A 14,756-nucleotide genomic window follows, 5' to 3' on the forward strand; every position below is an offset into this window, starting at 1 on the left:
CAGAAACAATGTCAGACTTTATTTTTTTGGGCTCCAAAATCACTGCAGATGGTGATTGCAGCCATGAAATTAAAAGACGCTTACTCCTCGGAAGCAAAGTCATGACCAACCTAGATGGCATATTCAAAAGCAGAGACATTGCTTTGCCAACAAAGGTCCATCTAGTCAAGGCTATGGTTTTTCCTGTGGTCATGTATGGATGTGAGAGTTGGACTATGAAGAAGGCTGAGTGCTGAAGAATTGATGCTTTTGAACTGTGGTGTTGGAGAAGACTCTTGAGAGTCCCTTGGACTGCAAGGAGATCCAACCAGTCCTTTCTGAAGGAGATCAGCCCTGGGATTTCTTTGGAAGGAATGATGCTAAAGCTGAAACTCCAGTACTTTGGCCACCTCATGCGAAGAGTTGACTCATTGGAAAAGACTCTGATGCTGGGAGGAATTGGGGGCAGGAGGAGAAGGGGATGACAGAGGATGAGATGGCTGGATGGCATCACTGACTCGATGGACGTGAGTCTGAGTGAACTCCAGGAGTTGGTGATGGATGGGGAGGCCTGGTGTGCTGCTATTCATGGGGTCGCAAAGAGTCGGACACGACTGAGCGACTGAACTGAACTGAGAGAGAATGTTATTAATACTTTAGTAGTTAAGTTTCTCTGGAGAAGGCAATGGCACCCCACTCCAGCACTCTTACCTGGGAAATCCCATGGATGGAAGAGCCTGGTAGGCTACAGTCCATGGGGTTGCTAAGAGTTGGACATGACTGAAGGACTTCACTTTCACTTTTCACTTTCACGCATTGGGGAAGGAAATGGCAACCCACTCCAGTGTTCTTGCCTGGAGAATCCCAGGGACAAAGGAGCCTAGTGGGCTGCCGTCTATGGGGTTGCACAGGGTTGGACACCCCTTAAGTGACTTAGCAGCAGAAGCAGCAGTTACGTTTCTCACCTGAAAAGTGTTTATAATTCTATGTTTGCTCTTGTGTGGTATGTAGAATAGTAGAAATGTTCCTAAGAGAAACTATGATTTAATGATTATTATCAACTAGATATTTGAAGTGATAGTTAACATTACAGTTTTCTTTGTTGTAATTGGAAGTATTGTGTATCTAATATTTACAATAAACTACACAGAAAACCTTTCAGTATGACATGTTATGAGATAAAACGTTTTGTGCAAATTGCATAAACTCAAAAAGTTTTTCATATGCTGTTTTTAAATTCTGTTTGTGTTAGCTGATATTTCTTTGATTTCACATGAGGCTGCAAAGAAACATATATTTTATGATATCTTATAATTTATGACAGGAATCTATGAATTCAAGAAAAATATTTAGAAATTGAAAATCATTTATGAAGTGAAAAACTGTGAAACTGACTTCAGAGCATCACAAACAGATGTCATATTTAGTAGAGCAAAGGTTTTAGCTTAAGTAATTGCTTTTTGGGTTGGGTATTTTTTGTTGCTCAGAATTGCACTACAGGATGTCAGTTTCTTATGACTATTTGTAGTAAATGGTCTAGTTTAGATAGATACATGTCATCATTTAAAATATAGCTCTTTCCCTTTTTCTCTATTACCTTTTTCTTAATTCTAATTAGATGTATACTTTGATCTTATTTGAGCTTTCTAATCTCTTGGATATTTTCTGTTTTTCTCCCTGTGATAAATTATGGATACTTTCTTCATGATATTTTTTCAGTTAAATTATTTTCTTTTCAGCTGTATTTAATCTATATTGGAGTTAGGGACTGATATAATATAGGAACTTACGTATTTGTTAAATGAATATGTTCATGCATATCTGACATTTAACCAGGGGCCTTAATATTCTTTTAGTTAACACTGAATTGAATGTGCACATCTGTGAAGAAGTGGTTTAATGGGTGAAATTTAGCATTGGGAGTACAACTACTATAATTTCTGTAAGTTAAAAATGTGTTTATTTGATGTTTATTTCTCTTAAGGAATTGTACCTTCCTTAAGCTATGTTTGTGCCCAAGTAAAAACTGGCATAGCAGCAGTCAGTACTATAGGCCTTTTCATTAACAAATATCAGATGATAAATATAAGGATGCTCTTATGGGGAAATGGCCATTGTTAGTATATTACTAAACATTAAGAAGCATTTTGTGGAATTTTGAAAAATTCAGTTCAGTTCAGTCACTCAGTTGTGTCTGACTCTTTGCAACCCCATGAACCGCAGCACGCCAGACCTCCCTGTCCGTCACCAACTGCCGGAGTCCACCCAAACCCATGTTCATTGAGTCGGTGATGCCATCCAGCCATCTCATCCTCTGTCGTCCCCTTCTCCTGCCCTCAATCTTTCCCAGCATCAGGGTCTTTTCAAATAAGGCAGCTTTTTGAAAAGTAGTTTTCACTTAACCATGAATGTGACAAAGACCCAGTGTTTGAGCCTCTCATTTGTCCAATATAAAAGTGAATGTTATCTGATAGTGGAAATCATGCTATTATTGGTACCTTGAGAAATGATTAAGAAGTATTATTTTTCTTTCCATTACACATACATTGTGCAATGTATATTCTCATGTTTTTGTTGCAAATGTTGAATTTTTTCCTAAAATATTATTGAAGTGTAAATTCTTGTAATTTCATTTTGCTTGTGGAACAACTACATATACTTGTAAACTAAGCACTTTTTTGTTGTTTTACTTTCATTTATCCTTATCATTTTGCTGTTTGTCTCTCGCTTTTTATTTTATCTCTTGAAAATTGGTGTTTAGTAATGTTTTACATTCTACATGAGGTTTTCTCATAGAATTATCCACTGGAATCCTGGATCTCTCTATCGCTTTCTCCTTTCTTCCCTGTAGATATTACTATACAAATTCTCCTTATATGTAAAAGGGAACAAAAGATAGTGAACTACACAGCATTATTGCCAGGCTGTCATGAAATAACACATATGCTGTTTAGACAAGTAGCTGTTATATAGTAAATCATCAATGAAGCATAAATGCTAGCTATTATTATTTTAAATCATCATCAATACCAGGCTTTCACTGTTGTCATGGAAGAGGAAAATGCCATAAAAGAGAATTTGAAGTGAAAGTTTTTCTCTAATCTCAACGAGTTGTAACTGTTGCCTTTCCTCCACATTTTGATTTACAGATTCTGTGAGACCCTAACTTGTAGTACCATTGAGGGAAGACAGACAGTCTGAATACCCTAGTGTTTGAAGTTTTTAAAGTACTTTTATGTAGTATTAACTTATGCAACATTTGGCTTTTATGTTATTGCGGGGGTTATTTTCATGGTTTTCTTCTTTGAAACTGGTACTGAGTTGGAAAAATTGGATCAGGAAAGAAACTAAATGCTAGCTAGCATGTGCTTCCTCACCTTTTTAACATCATAATTATTTGAGGAACTTGACAAAGAATCCTTTGAGATACTTTTGTATTCATTGTCTTTTCTCTGTCATATATTGATGTTATAAATTAGAACATTTAGTTATTTAAGAGTTAATGATTATAATCGTATTAATTATTTGAAATCAGCTGGCTGTTTAGAAATACAGAAGGAAATTATGTATACCTAAACATGTATATGTATATGAAAAGATGTGAAAAAGAAACAGAGTTTTCATATCACTTTTATATTCCCCTCAAATGATTCCTTAGGACTGTCCCTTATGTCCATGGGAGTTTAGACACGAATATTACAACTACTTTGGAATGTTACCCTGTGTTTTCTGTTTTTTTTTTTTTCAACATTGTGAAGCATAGAGTATATATTATTAATACAATTTTCATTTAAAAATCTCTTCTTTATTATCCAGTTCCACTTGGGAAATTTTTGTTATTGCTTACAATTCTCTCCTTTGACCCCCTTCAGCTTTGTTTATAAATACATGAAATCTCATGAAAGCAGGAATTTAGATATAATTGAATTGGAGATTGGCTTACATGCTTTTCAGCTGGCTCGCCAAGCCAATTCAGTAACCTTGCAGCATTACCACCCTGCATTTTTGGGAAATGAATTTGAAACTTCACTTACAACATTTTGTTATGGTTTTAATATTATTATTTTAATACTTCAAAAATACATGTGTGATGAATGTGGCTTTCTTTTTTGGTTAAAGTATTTCTTACAGACAAACAGTATAAACATTAAGAGTAAGTTGTATTATCTTTCAGTTGTTCCTGCTTGTAAAAAGGAAAATGCACCAGAAGGTCCTACTCAAAAACGTCTTCGTGAAGCCAGAGAACAAAGCAAATGTAAAGCAAAGGCAAAAGTTAATACAAAGGTATGGTTTTTATTTCCATTGATCTGTAATTAACTCTCAGATATTCAGATTCATGGACTCACATTGTATCATTATTTTATTGCAAAATGAATTTAGATGTTATGAATTCCAAACTACTTGGACTATAGATGGAAAATGCAGGTTCTTGAATATTAGTAGTAATTGAGGGACACACATGTATTAGTGGTGGAGACAGCTCAGTGGATCACTTTGCCACGTTTTCAAACTTAATCATGGCCATTTCTGCTCCTTTTTCTTTGTCCAGAGAAATAACTGTCAAGTCATCCCTTATTTATTTTCTCATACTAAAACTTCAGACTTTCATCAGTCTTTTAAAAAAGCAGAATGGAAAGAATTAATGCCCCATTTAAGAACCTCATTATGTCTTAGTGCCTTTGCTGTGTGATCAGGCTGATAGTTCAAATCTTCTGCAGTGATTACAGAAAAATGGTATTAAAAATGTCTGGTCAAAGAAATCAAAAATGAGGAAGAAAGAAAATTACATAAAACCCATGAAGGGTTTAGTTTCTTTTCATGAAAATTGCATAAAGTTTTAGCTGAGATATTGAATGTTTTTATAAAGTGGTTGTTACCTGTGAGTTCTAAAATATCTGACATTTAAGAATGAAAAAATTTACAGATATAATAATTTTCTCCTGGTAGTAATGCTATAACAACAACAGATATATTTTTTAATGAATTCAAATAATCACTTAGCTAATATCTCTAATGTTTTTTCCTCAAAGGTATTCCTTGGAATCTAGTGTCATATGTAACATTTGAATAAAACATGAACCAAATACTTTTAATGATAGATTATATTAAGGATTTGATAATCACCTTTTTGTGATGTTTAGACTAGTGTTTCATTGTTCTATTAACAATATTAATTTTTAAATTGTTGGTATTTGGGGGAGAATCCCCTCAGCCCGCCTCCAGCTTCCCTATGCTTTCAAAGTCCCATCAGGACTGACCCTCCACTTCTGTCACCATAGAGCTTTCCCACGTCTCCTCCTGCCTGTAGTTTGAATCTCTTCCAAATGGGGTGGTAGGTGACTCCATTGCTGTCAGTAAGTTGTGCTTCTTCTTGTTTGGATAATCTTTATATATCTCCACAGAGGTAATTAAGTCAGGGAGCAAATATAGCACTCACAATAATTAAAAAAAAAATTAGAGCTAAGGATTTGGGGTGTGATAGTGGTGGTTTTCATCAAGAAACATTTTCCTTTTCTAATGTGGCTTAGGCATTCTTTTTAACATTTTAATTCATACTTCGAAATGATTGTTTCAGGTTAGTAGTTAAAGATATTGAGCTCTGTATCATAATCAAAATTCCAAGCTTGAATGAGTTTCTTCTGTGTTTAAGGGTGTGTGACAACTGACTGTGGGCTGTCTGTAAGTGGGTGACAGTCAGGGATGTTGGAGCAGAGCAGGCAGGAAGGCTGTCCGGGCCATTGCTCCAACAGTGGCCAAATAAATAGAGACATTTTGGAACTTTGAGGTTAAAGCACATGGTATATTTTAGTGAGGCTGCCTTTCCTGTCCCATTCTCCATCCCCCCGCCCCAATCCTACTGTTCTCGCTATGGTAAGATGCCAGGTCTGGTGTATGTGCTGGCGGCAGGGGTGCTCTAAAGTTAGCCCAAGCTTTGTTTTTCTCTTTAGTCCTGACATATAAGTGTGTATCTCTCAAGGCAATTTCCCTCCTTTTATTAGGGATCGATTCTTGGCCTTTAGTCTACATGTAAAAGCTTTATCATGTATCCTCTGTATAAAAGTGAAGAAAAATAGGCTAGGAGGAATGTTTTATTTGCTTTTGCAATTTTAAAAGCAGTTACTTAATGAGTTTTTCCCATGTTTTGCTTTTTTCATTCAGGAAAAATCAGGGTATCATTTTGGGTTCAAGTCAGAAAAAGAACTACTTTGGATCATTTTGAACAAAATAACTATAATATATGGAGTTGGTTATATAGGTTACAGAAGATCTAAGATGTCATCTAGGAAAGAAGCAGACAGCTCAGAGATTGGCAATGGCAGGGCATTTTCCTATGTTGGGGACACACTGGGAGAAGAACATTATTATCAGAACTGAACTGGGTCCAGCACGTAGGAAGAGTATGATGTAAGAGTCTGTCTAGTAGGAGATAGAAACGTGGAAAGGATGCAGGGCATGGGGGAAGGAACTTGAAACACATAATACTAAGGGAGGGATTAGAAAAAACTCATTAATTGATATATATTAAGAAAATATTCATAGTTAAACAGTCTGTTTCTAATCATAACATGTACTTTATATACTTCTTCCCTTTTTTTTTTTTTTAATTTCTCATTCAGGGTTTATGCTTTGTTTAACCAGCATCCACTGGAGTTCTTTATGTGGTGAGCTGGGGGCTTCTCAGGAGACTCAGTGGTAAAGAATTTGCCTGCCAAGCAGGAGATGTGGGCCTGATTGCTGGGTTGGGAAGGTATCTTGGGGAAGAAAATGGATGACCCATATCTTTAATACTCAATGGTCTGAGGATTTAGTGGTCCTATTATCTTGTTACTATATAACATGGATGTACTAAGATGGGCCCCAGATATTTTGCTGGGTTCTAAAATGTAATTCCATAATATATTTTCAAATATAACATCTTTGCTGATGACTTTCAAAGCTACATATTAACATACTTAGCTGCACACCAATAATTTATCTATTTATAATTTCCATCTTGAGATGGTACCATTGCCTCAAAAGAAACAGTGTCAGACTTTATTTTTTTGGGCTCCAAAATTGTGGAAGATGGTGACTGCAGCCATGAAATTAAAAGACGCTGCCTCCTTGGAAGAAAAGTTATGACCAACCTAGATAGCATATTCAAAAGCAGAGACATTACTTTGCCAACAAAGGTCTGTCTAGTCAAGGCTGTGGTTTTTCCTGTGGTCATGTATGGATGTGAGAGTTGGACTGTGAAGAAGGCTGAGTGCCGAAGAATTGATGCTTTTGAACTGTGGTGTTGGAGAAGACTCTTGAGGGTCTCTTGGACTGCAAGGAGATCCAACCAGTCCATTCTGAAGGAGATCAGCCCTGGGATTTCTTTGGAAGGAATGATGCTAAAGCTGAAACTCCATTACTTTGGCCACCTCATGGGAATAGTTGACTCATTGGAGAAGACTCTGATGCTGGGAGGGATTGGGGGCAAGAGGAGAAGGGGACGACAGAGGATGAGATGACTGGATGGCATCACTGACTCAATGGACGTGAGTCTGAGTGAACTCCAGGAGATGGTGATGGACAGGGAGGACTGGCGTGCTGTGATTCATGGGGCCGAAAAGAGTCGGACACGAATAAGCGACTGAACTGAACTGAACTAAATTCACAAATCATCTTAATTCATAAATAAGCTAATTTCTTCATTTAAAAACTTTCTTTTAATAGTGACTGCAATCTGTTAAAAGAGTCAATTCAAAAATATGTCATTTATCATCTTTGATACTCTCCTTTCAGTGTCTCCCACTGATCAAGGCTCCCACTGATGCCTTTTTCACATTAGTTGGAAAGTTCTGAATTTTTATACTGGGGTTATGTAGGAAGGGGAGACTTAGGGGTTAAAAATCTGATAGAAAAGTACCTAACAAGCTTATCTTGAAGTTTTTTCATTGGAAGAGCAAGTTTAATTAAATTAAATTGGGGGATTAAGGAAGAGTACATCATGAGAAATGCTGGGCTGAAAGAAGCACAAGCTGGAATCAAGATTGCTGGGAGAAATATCAATAACCTCAGATATGCAGATGACACCACCCTTATGGCAGAAAGTGAAGAGGAACTTAAAAGCCTCTTGATCAAAGTGAAAGTGGAGGGTGAAAAAGTTGGGTTAAAGCTCAACAGTCAGAAAACGAAGATCATGGCATCTGGTCCCATCACTTCATGGGAAATAGATGGGGAAACAGTGGAAACAATGTCAGACTTTATTTTTTTGTGTTCCAAAATCACTGCATACAGTGATTGCAGCCATGAAATTAAAAGACGCTTGCTCTTAGGAAGAAAAGTTATGACCAACCTAGACAGCATATTCAAAAGCAGAGACATTACTTTGCCAACAAAGGTTCATCTAGTCAAGGCTATGGTTTTTCCTGTAGTCATGTATGGATGTGAGAGTTGGACTGTGAAGAAAGCTGAGCACCGAAGAATTGATGCTTTTGAACTGTGGTGTTGGAGAAGACTCTTGAGAGTCCCTTGGACTGCAAGGAGATCAACCAGTCCATTCTAAAGGAGATCAGCCCTGGATGTTCTTTGGAAGGAATGATGCTAAAGCTGAAACTCCAGTACTTCGGCCACCCCATGAGAAGAGTTGACTCATTGGAGAAGACTCTGATGCTGGGAGGGATTGGGGGCAGGAGGAGAAGGGGATGATGGAGGATGAGGTGGCTGGATGGCATCACTGACTTGATGGACGTGAGTTTGAGTTAACTCCGGGAGATGGTGATGGACAGGGAGGCCTGGCATGCTGCGATTCATGGGGTCGCAAAGAGTCGGACACGACTGAGCGACTGAACTGAACTGAACTGAACTGAAGGAGGAGATTATGGGGGACTTTCAAAATTACCTTTAAACTACCTATCACACTGCTCCTTTTTCTTTTTAATTATCACTCCCACCCTTCTAAAGCTGATCTTCATGGAAAAACCTTAGCTTCCTCCTAGACTGTTCTCCAGTAGTCCATTCTGTGTGACATTGAATATTTTTGCCATAAACTTGCTGTTATAAATTGGATTAATCTTCCTTAGACAGTTGTATAATTTTACTTTTCAAGCCAGTTTTAGTATCCAGATAGCTCAGTTGGTAAAGAATCCACCTGCAATGCAGGAGACCCCAATTCAATTCCTGGGTCTGGAATATCATCTGGAGAAGGGATAGGCTACCCACTCCAGTATTCATGGGTGTCCCTTGTGGCTTAGCTGGTAAAGAATCTGCCTTCAATGCAGGAATCCCACTAGGGATTCCCTGGTGGCTCAGATGGTAAAGTGTCTGCCTGCAATGTCGGAGACCTTGGTTCAATCCCTGGGTCGGGAAGATCCCCTGGAGAAGGAAATGGCAACCCACTCCAGTACTCTTGCCTAGAAAATTCCATAGATGGAGGAGGCTGGTGGGCTACAGTCCATGGGGTCACAAAGAGTCGGACATGACTGAGTGACTTCACTTTCTTTCAATGCGGCATACCTGGGTTTGACCCCTGGGTTGGAAAGATCCCCTGGAGAAGGGAAACGTTACCCATATTCCTTAGAGAATTCCATGGACTGTATAGTCTGTGGGGCCACAAGGAATCAAACAAGACTGAACAACTTTCACTTTCACCTCATTTTTCCTGATATGCCATGCTAATTTCCCTATATTTTTCTATAGCATATGAGATTGTGCTCTAAAAGTTAATTCTTATGGTTTAAATTATTTCCTGTAAAATTATGGAAACAATTTCCCTAAATACTGGAGAAAAGCCATTTGTCTTCCCTCTGTAAACCAAACAATGGGTTACTAAAATAGTCAACAGTTTAGTTTTTGTGAAGACAACTATACATTTTGAGAAGGCAATGGCAACCCACTCCAGTACTCTTGCCTGGAAAATCCCATGGACGGAGGAGCCTGGTAGGCTGCAGTCCATGGGATCACTAAGAGTTGGACGGGACTGAAGCGACTTCACTTTCACTTTTCACTTTCATGCATTGGAGAAGGAAACAGCAACCTACTCCAGTATTCTTGCCTGGAGAATCCCAAGGACTGCAGAGCCTGGTGGGCTGCCGTCTATGGGGTCGTACAGAGTCGGACATGACTGAAGCAACTTAGCAGCAGCAGCAACTATACATTATAACACAGTTTCCCTCTATCTGTGAAATATATTTTACTCTAAAAGAAGTGAGAATCATTATGCAGTTAATTGAATGTCTTTTGCAGTCACATAAGTCACAGATAAGAGAAATAAATTACTACTTTCAGTTCAGTTCAGTCGCTCAGTCTTTTCTGACTCTTTGCGACTCCATGGACTGCAGCACGCCAGGCTTCCCTGTCCATCACCAACTCCCAGAACCTCCTCAAACTCACATGCATCATGTCAGTGATGCCATCCAACCTTCTCATCCTCTGTCCTCTTCTCTTCCCGCCTTCAATCTTTCCCAGCATCAGGGTCTTTTCCAATGAGTCGGTTCTTTGCATCAGGTGACCAAAGTATTGGAGCTTCAGCTTCAGCATCAATCCTTCCATTGAATATTCAGGACTGATTTCCTTTAGGATGGACTGGTTGGATCTCCTTGCAGTCCAAGGGGCTCTCGGGAGTCTTTTCCAACACCACAGTTCAAAAGCATCAATTCTTCAGTGCTCAGCTTTCTTTATAGTCCAACTCTCACATGACTAATGGAAAAAGAAATTACTTCTTTAGAGGCTTTGAATGGTGATCAGACATGTGAAAAGTTAAAGACAGTAGTTGTTAGTCGCTAACTTGTGTCTGACTCTTGTGATCCTACTGATTGTAGCCTGCCGGGCTCCTCTGTCCATGGGATTCTCCAAGCAAGAATACTAGAGTGGGTTGCCATTTCCTTCTACAGGGGATCTTCCTGACCCAGGAATTTAACCCAGGTCTCCTGCATTGCAGGCAGATGATTTACCAACCGAGCTATGAGGGAAGCCCATCCTCCCAAGATGTTTATGGTGGTGGTGGTTTAGAAACCACCATACCTTTATAAAGTTAAAGGTATCAACATTTTTTGTTGTTGTTCAGTCTCTAAGTCATGTCCTATTCTTTGTGACCCCATGGACTGTAGCATGCCAGTCTTCACTGTTCTCCCCTGTCCTTCACTATCAATTTGATTTCTGGTTCCTCTGTCTTTTCTAAATCCAGCTTGTACATATGAAAATTCTTGGTTCATGTACTGTTGAAGCCTAGCTTGGAGGATTTTGAGCAATACTTTGCTCGCATGTGAGATGAGTGCAATTGTGCAAGTACTTTGAGCGTTCTTTGGCATTGGAAATGAAAACTGACCTTTTCCTTCCTGTGGCCACTGCTGAGTTTTCCAATTTTGCTGGCATATTGAGTGAAACACTTTCACAGCACCATCTTTTAGGATTTGAAATATTTCAGCTAGAATTCCATCACCTCCACTAGCTTTGTTTGTAGTGATGCTTCCGAAGGCCCACTTAACTCCGCAGTCTGGCCCTAGGTGTGTGATCTCACCGTTGTGGATATCTGGCTCATTAAGATCTTTTTCTGTATAGTTCTTGTGTGTATTCTTGCTACCTCTTAGCATCCTCTGCTTCTGTTAGGTCCATACCATTTCTATTCTTTTTTGTGCCCATCTTTGCATGAAACAGAGCTTCCCTAGTAGCTTAGAGAGTAAAGAATCTGCTTGTGGTGCTGGAGACCTGGCTCAGGAGGATCTTCTGGAGAAGGAATGGCAACCTAATCCAGTATTCTTGCCAGTCCAGGATTCTATGGGAGAATCCCATAGACAGAGGAGCCTGGCAGGCTGTAGTCCATTGGGCACAACTGAAATGACTTAGCACTAGCAACTTGTATGAAATGTTCCCTTGATATCTCTAATTTTCTTGAAGAGTTCTCTAGTCTTTTCCATTCTATTGTTCCCTGACCCCCTGCCCTTTTTTTTGTTTTTTTTTTTTTTGTTTTTTTTCACATAGGAAGGCTTCTCTCTCCTTGCTGTCTTTGGAATTCTGCATTCAGATGGGTGTATCTTTCCTTTTTTCCTTTACCTTTTGCTTCTTTTCTTTTCTCAGCTATTTGTAAGGCCTCCTCAGACAACCATTTTGCCGTTTTGCATTTCTTCTTCTTGGTGATGGTTTTGATCACCTCCTCCTGTACAATGTCATGAATCTCTGTCCATAGTTCTTGAGGAAACCTATCAGATCTAGTCCCTTGAATCTGTTTGTTGCTTACACTGTATAATCGTAAGAGATTTGATTTAGGTCATACCTGAATGACCTGGTTGTTTTCCCTACTTTCTTCAATTTAAGTCTGAATTTGGCAGTAAGGAGTTCATGATTTGAGCCACCGTCAGCTCCCGATCTTGTTTTTGCTGACTATATAGAGCTTCTCCCTATTTGGCTGCAAAGAAAATCAGTCTGGTTTCAGTATTGACCATCTGGTGATGTCCATGTGTAGAGTTGTCTCTTGTGTTGTTGGAAGAGGGTGTTTACTATGACCAGTGCATTCTCTTCACACAACTCTGTTTGCCTTTCCATGCTTCATTTTGTACTCCAAGGCCAAACTTGCCTGTTATTCCAGGTATCTCTTGACATCCTACTTTTGCATTCCAGTCCCCTATGATGAAAAGGACATCTTTTTTTGATGTTAGTTCTAGAAGATCTTGTAGGTCTTCATAGAACTGTTTAACTTGTGCTTCTTTGGCATTAGTGGTTGGGGCATAGACTTGGATTACTGTGGTTTGCCCTGGAAATGAACCAAGATCATTCTGTTGTTTTTGAGATTGCACCCAAGTACTGCATTTCAGACTCTCTTGTTGACTATAAGGGCTACTCCATTTCTTCTTAGGGATTCTTGCCCACAGTAGTAGATATGACGGTCATCTGAATTAAATTCTCCCACTCCTGTCCAATTTATTTCACTGATTCCTAAAATTCCAGTGTTTACTCTTGCCATCTTCTGTTTGACTACTTCCAATTTACCTTAATTCATGGATCTAACATTTCAGGTTCTTATTTAGTATTGTTCATTACAGCATATTTGCACATAACTCTCAACTTCTTTAGGGGCTATTTTATATTTTGATTTGCTTAATGAAAACATGGAATCTTATTTAATATCTTTGTCATGATATCTTTGGTATTTATATAAAATAGATTGCCATTTAAATATAATGATATGAAAATGTAAAGAGGAGTGAAAGTTCCTTTTAACTCTGATAAGCCAATTTATGTCATCATGTTGTGTGATGCCACCCTGGCCTGTTAATGGTGCACTTCAAGAATAATTAAATACCCTTTCATGCTAATACCTTGCTTTATTACAGCAAATTTAGCTGCATTTTGTATAGTATTATTGAATATTGTTAAGCAGTAATTGTTTTTTGCCAGAAGTACTGTGATTCTGACATCAACCAATGATGATCTCGGCATTTTGTCAATAATTATGAATACTAGTTTAGGATGTTAAATTAGCATTTTTCAGACATAAGATTGCAAAATAGGAAATTAGATTTGCATTATTTTTAGAGTTTAGAATTATGGAATGTATTAAAAAGTCTAAAACCATATGCAAATGAAAATTTTAATGCCTGTAATTTGATAATAATGTTGACTATATTTAAGAGTTGAAAATATCATTAAAAATCCCTGAGGAAATACATTAATCAAAATATTTATTCATAATATTGTGCCATGTTAAATACATAAGGATTAAGCCAACTTGTTTATAATTCTGTTCTGAGTAGAAAATCAAATAACTAGAAATACATTACACTAAATTTGTTCTGCTTTACATAAAAAGAAGTAAATGTTAATCAGAATAGAAGTAATTAAGAAATACTAATTATTCTCAGGTTTTAAGCTCTACCATTTATTTTGAATCATGCATAAACATGAAGGATTTAGAAAATATGAAATCAATTTGCAATGGGAAAATGCTTCCGTTCAGTTCAGTCGCTCAGTTGTGTCCAACTCTTTGGGACCCCATGAATGGCAGCATGCCAGGCCTTCCTGTCCATCACCATCTCCCGGAGTTCACTCAAACTCATGTCCATCGAGTCAGTGATGCCATCCAGCTATCTCATCCTCTGTCGTCCCCTTCTCCTCCTGCCCCCAATCCCTCCCAGCATCAGAGTCTTTTCCAATGAGTCAACTCTTCGCATGGAGTGGCCAAAGTACTGGAGTTTTCAGCTTTAGCATCATTCCTTCCAAAGAATACCAGGACTGATCTCCTTTAGAATGGACTGGTTGGATCTCCTTGCAGTCCAAGGGACTCTCAAGAGTCTTCTCCAACACCACAGTTCAAAAGCATCAATTCTTCAGTTCTCAGCTTTTTTCACAGTCCAACTCTCACATCCATATGTGACCACTGAAAAACCATAGCCTTGACTAGATGGACCTTTGTTGACAAAGTAATGTCTCTGCTTTTCAATATGCTATTTAGGTTGGTCATAACTTTCCTTCCAAGGAGTAAGTGTCTTTTAATTTCATGGCTGCAATCACCATCTGCAGTAATTTTGGAGCACCAAAAAATAAAGTCTGACACTGTTTCCACTGTTTCCCCATCTATTTCCCATGAAGTGATGGGACCGGATGCCATGATCTTCGTTTTCTGAATGTTGAGCTTTAACCCAATTTTTTCAGTCTCCTCTTTCACTTTCATCAGGAGACTTTTTAGTTCCTCTTCACTTTCCGCCGTAAGGGTGGTGTCATCTGCATATCTGAGGTTATTGATATTTCTCCCAGCAATCTTGATTCCAGCTTGTGCTTCTTCCAGTCCAGAGTTTCTCATGATGTACTCTACATAG

General features: G+C 38.4%; 1 protein-coding gene across 2 annotated transcripts in view; it reads left to right on the forward strand.

The window, feature by feature from the left end:
* LOC105003735 (sperm-associated antigen 16 protein-like) overlaps positions 1 to 14,756 on the forward strand; it is an 86,317-nt gene that overhangs the window by 66,034 nt on the left and 5,527 nt on the right. The window contains exon 9 of one of the 2 annotated variants that reach the window (XM_010861137.1): positions 4,154 to 4,263. In XM_010861137.1, the coding sequence (XP_010859439.1) occupies positions 4,154 to 4,263 (110 nt within the window). Of the gene's footprint in view, positions 1 to 4,153; positions 4,264 to 14,756 lie in introns of those variants that run through there. The other variant, XM_010861140.1, reaches the window with a different exon arrangement.

This window comes from Bison bison, unplaced genomic scaffold (genome assembly GCF_000754665.1).
Source record: "Bison bison bison isolate TAMUID 2011002044 unplaced genomic scaffold, Bison_UMD1.0 scf7180017864471, whole genome shotgun sequence".
NCBI classification, from domain to species: domain Eukaryota; kingdom Metazoa; phylum Chordata; class Mammalia; order Artiodactyla; family Bovidae; genus Bison; species Bison bison.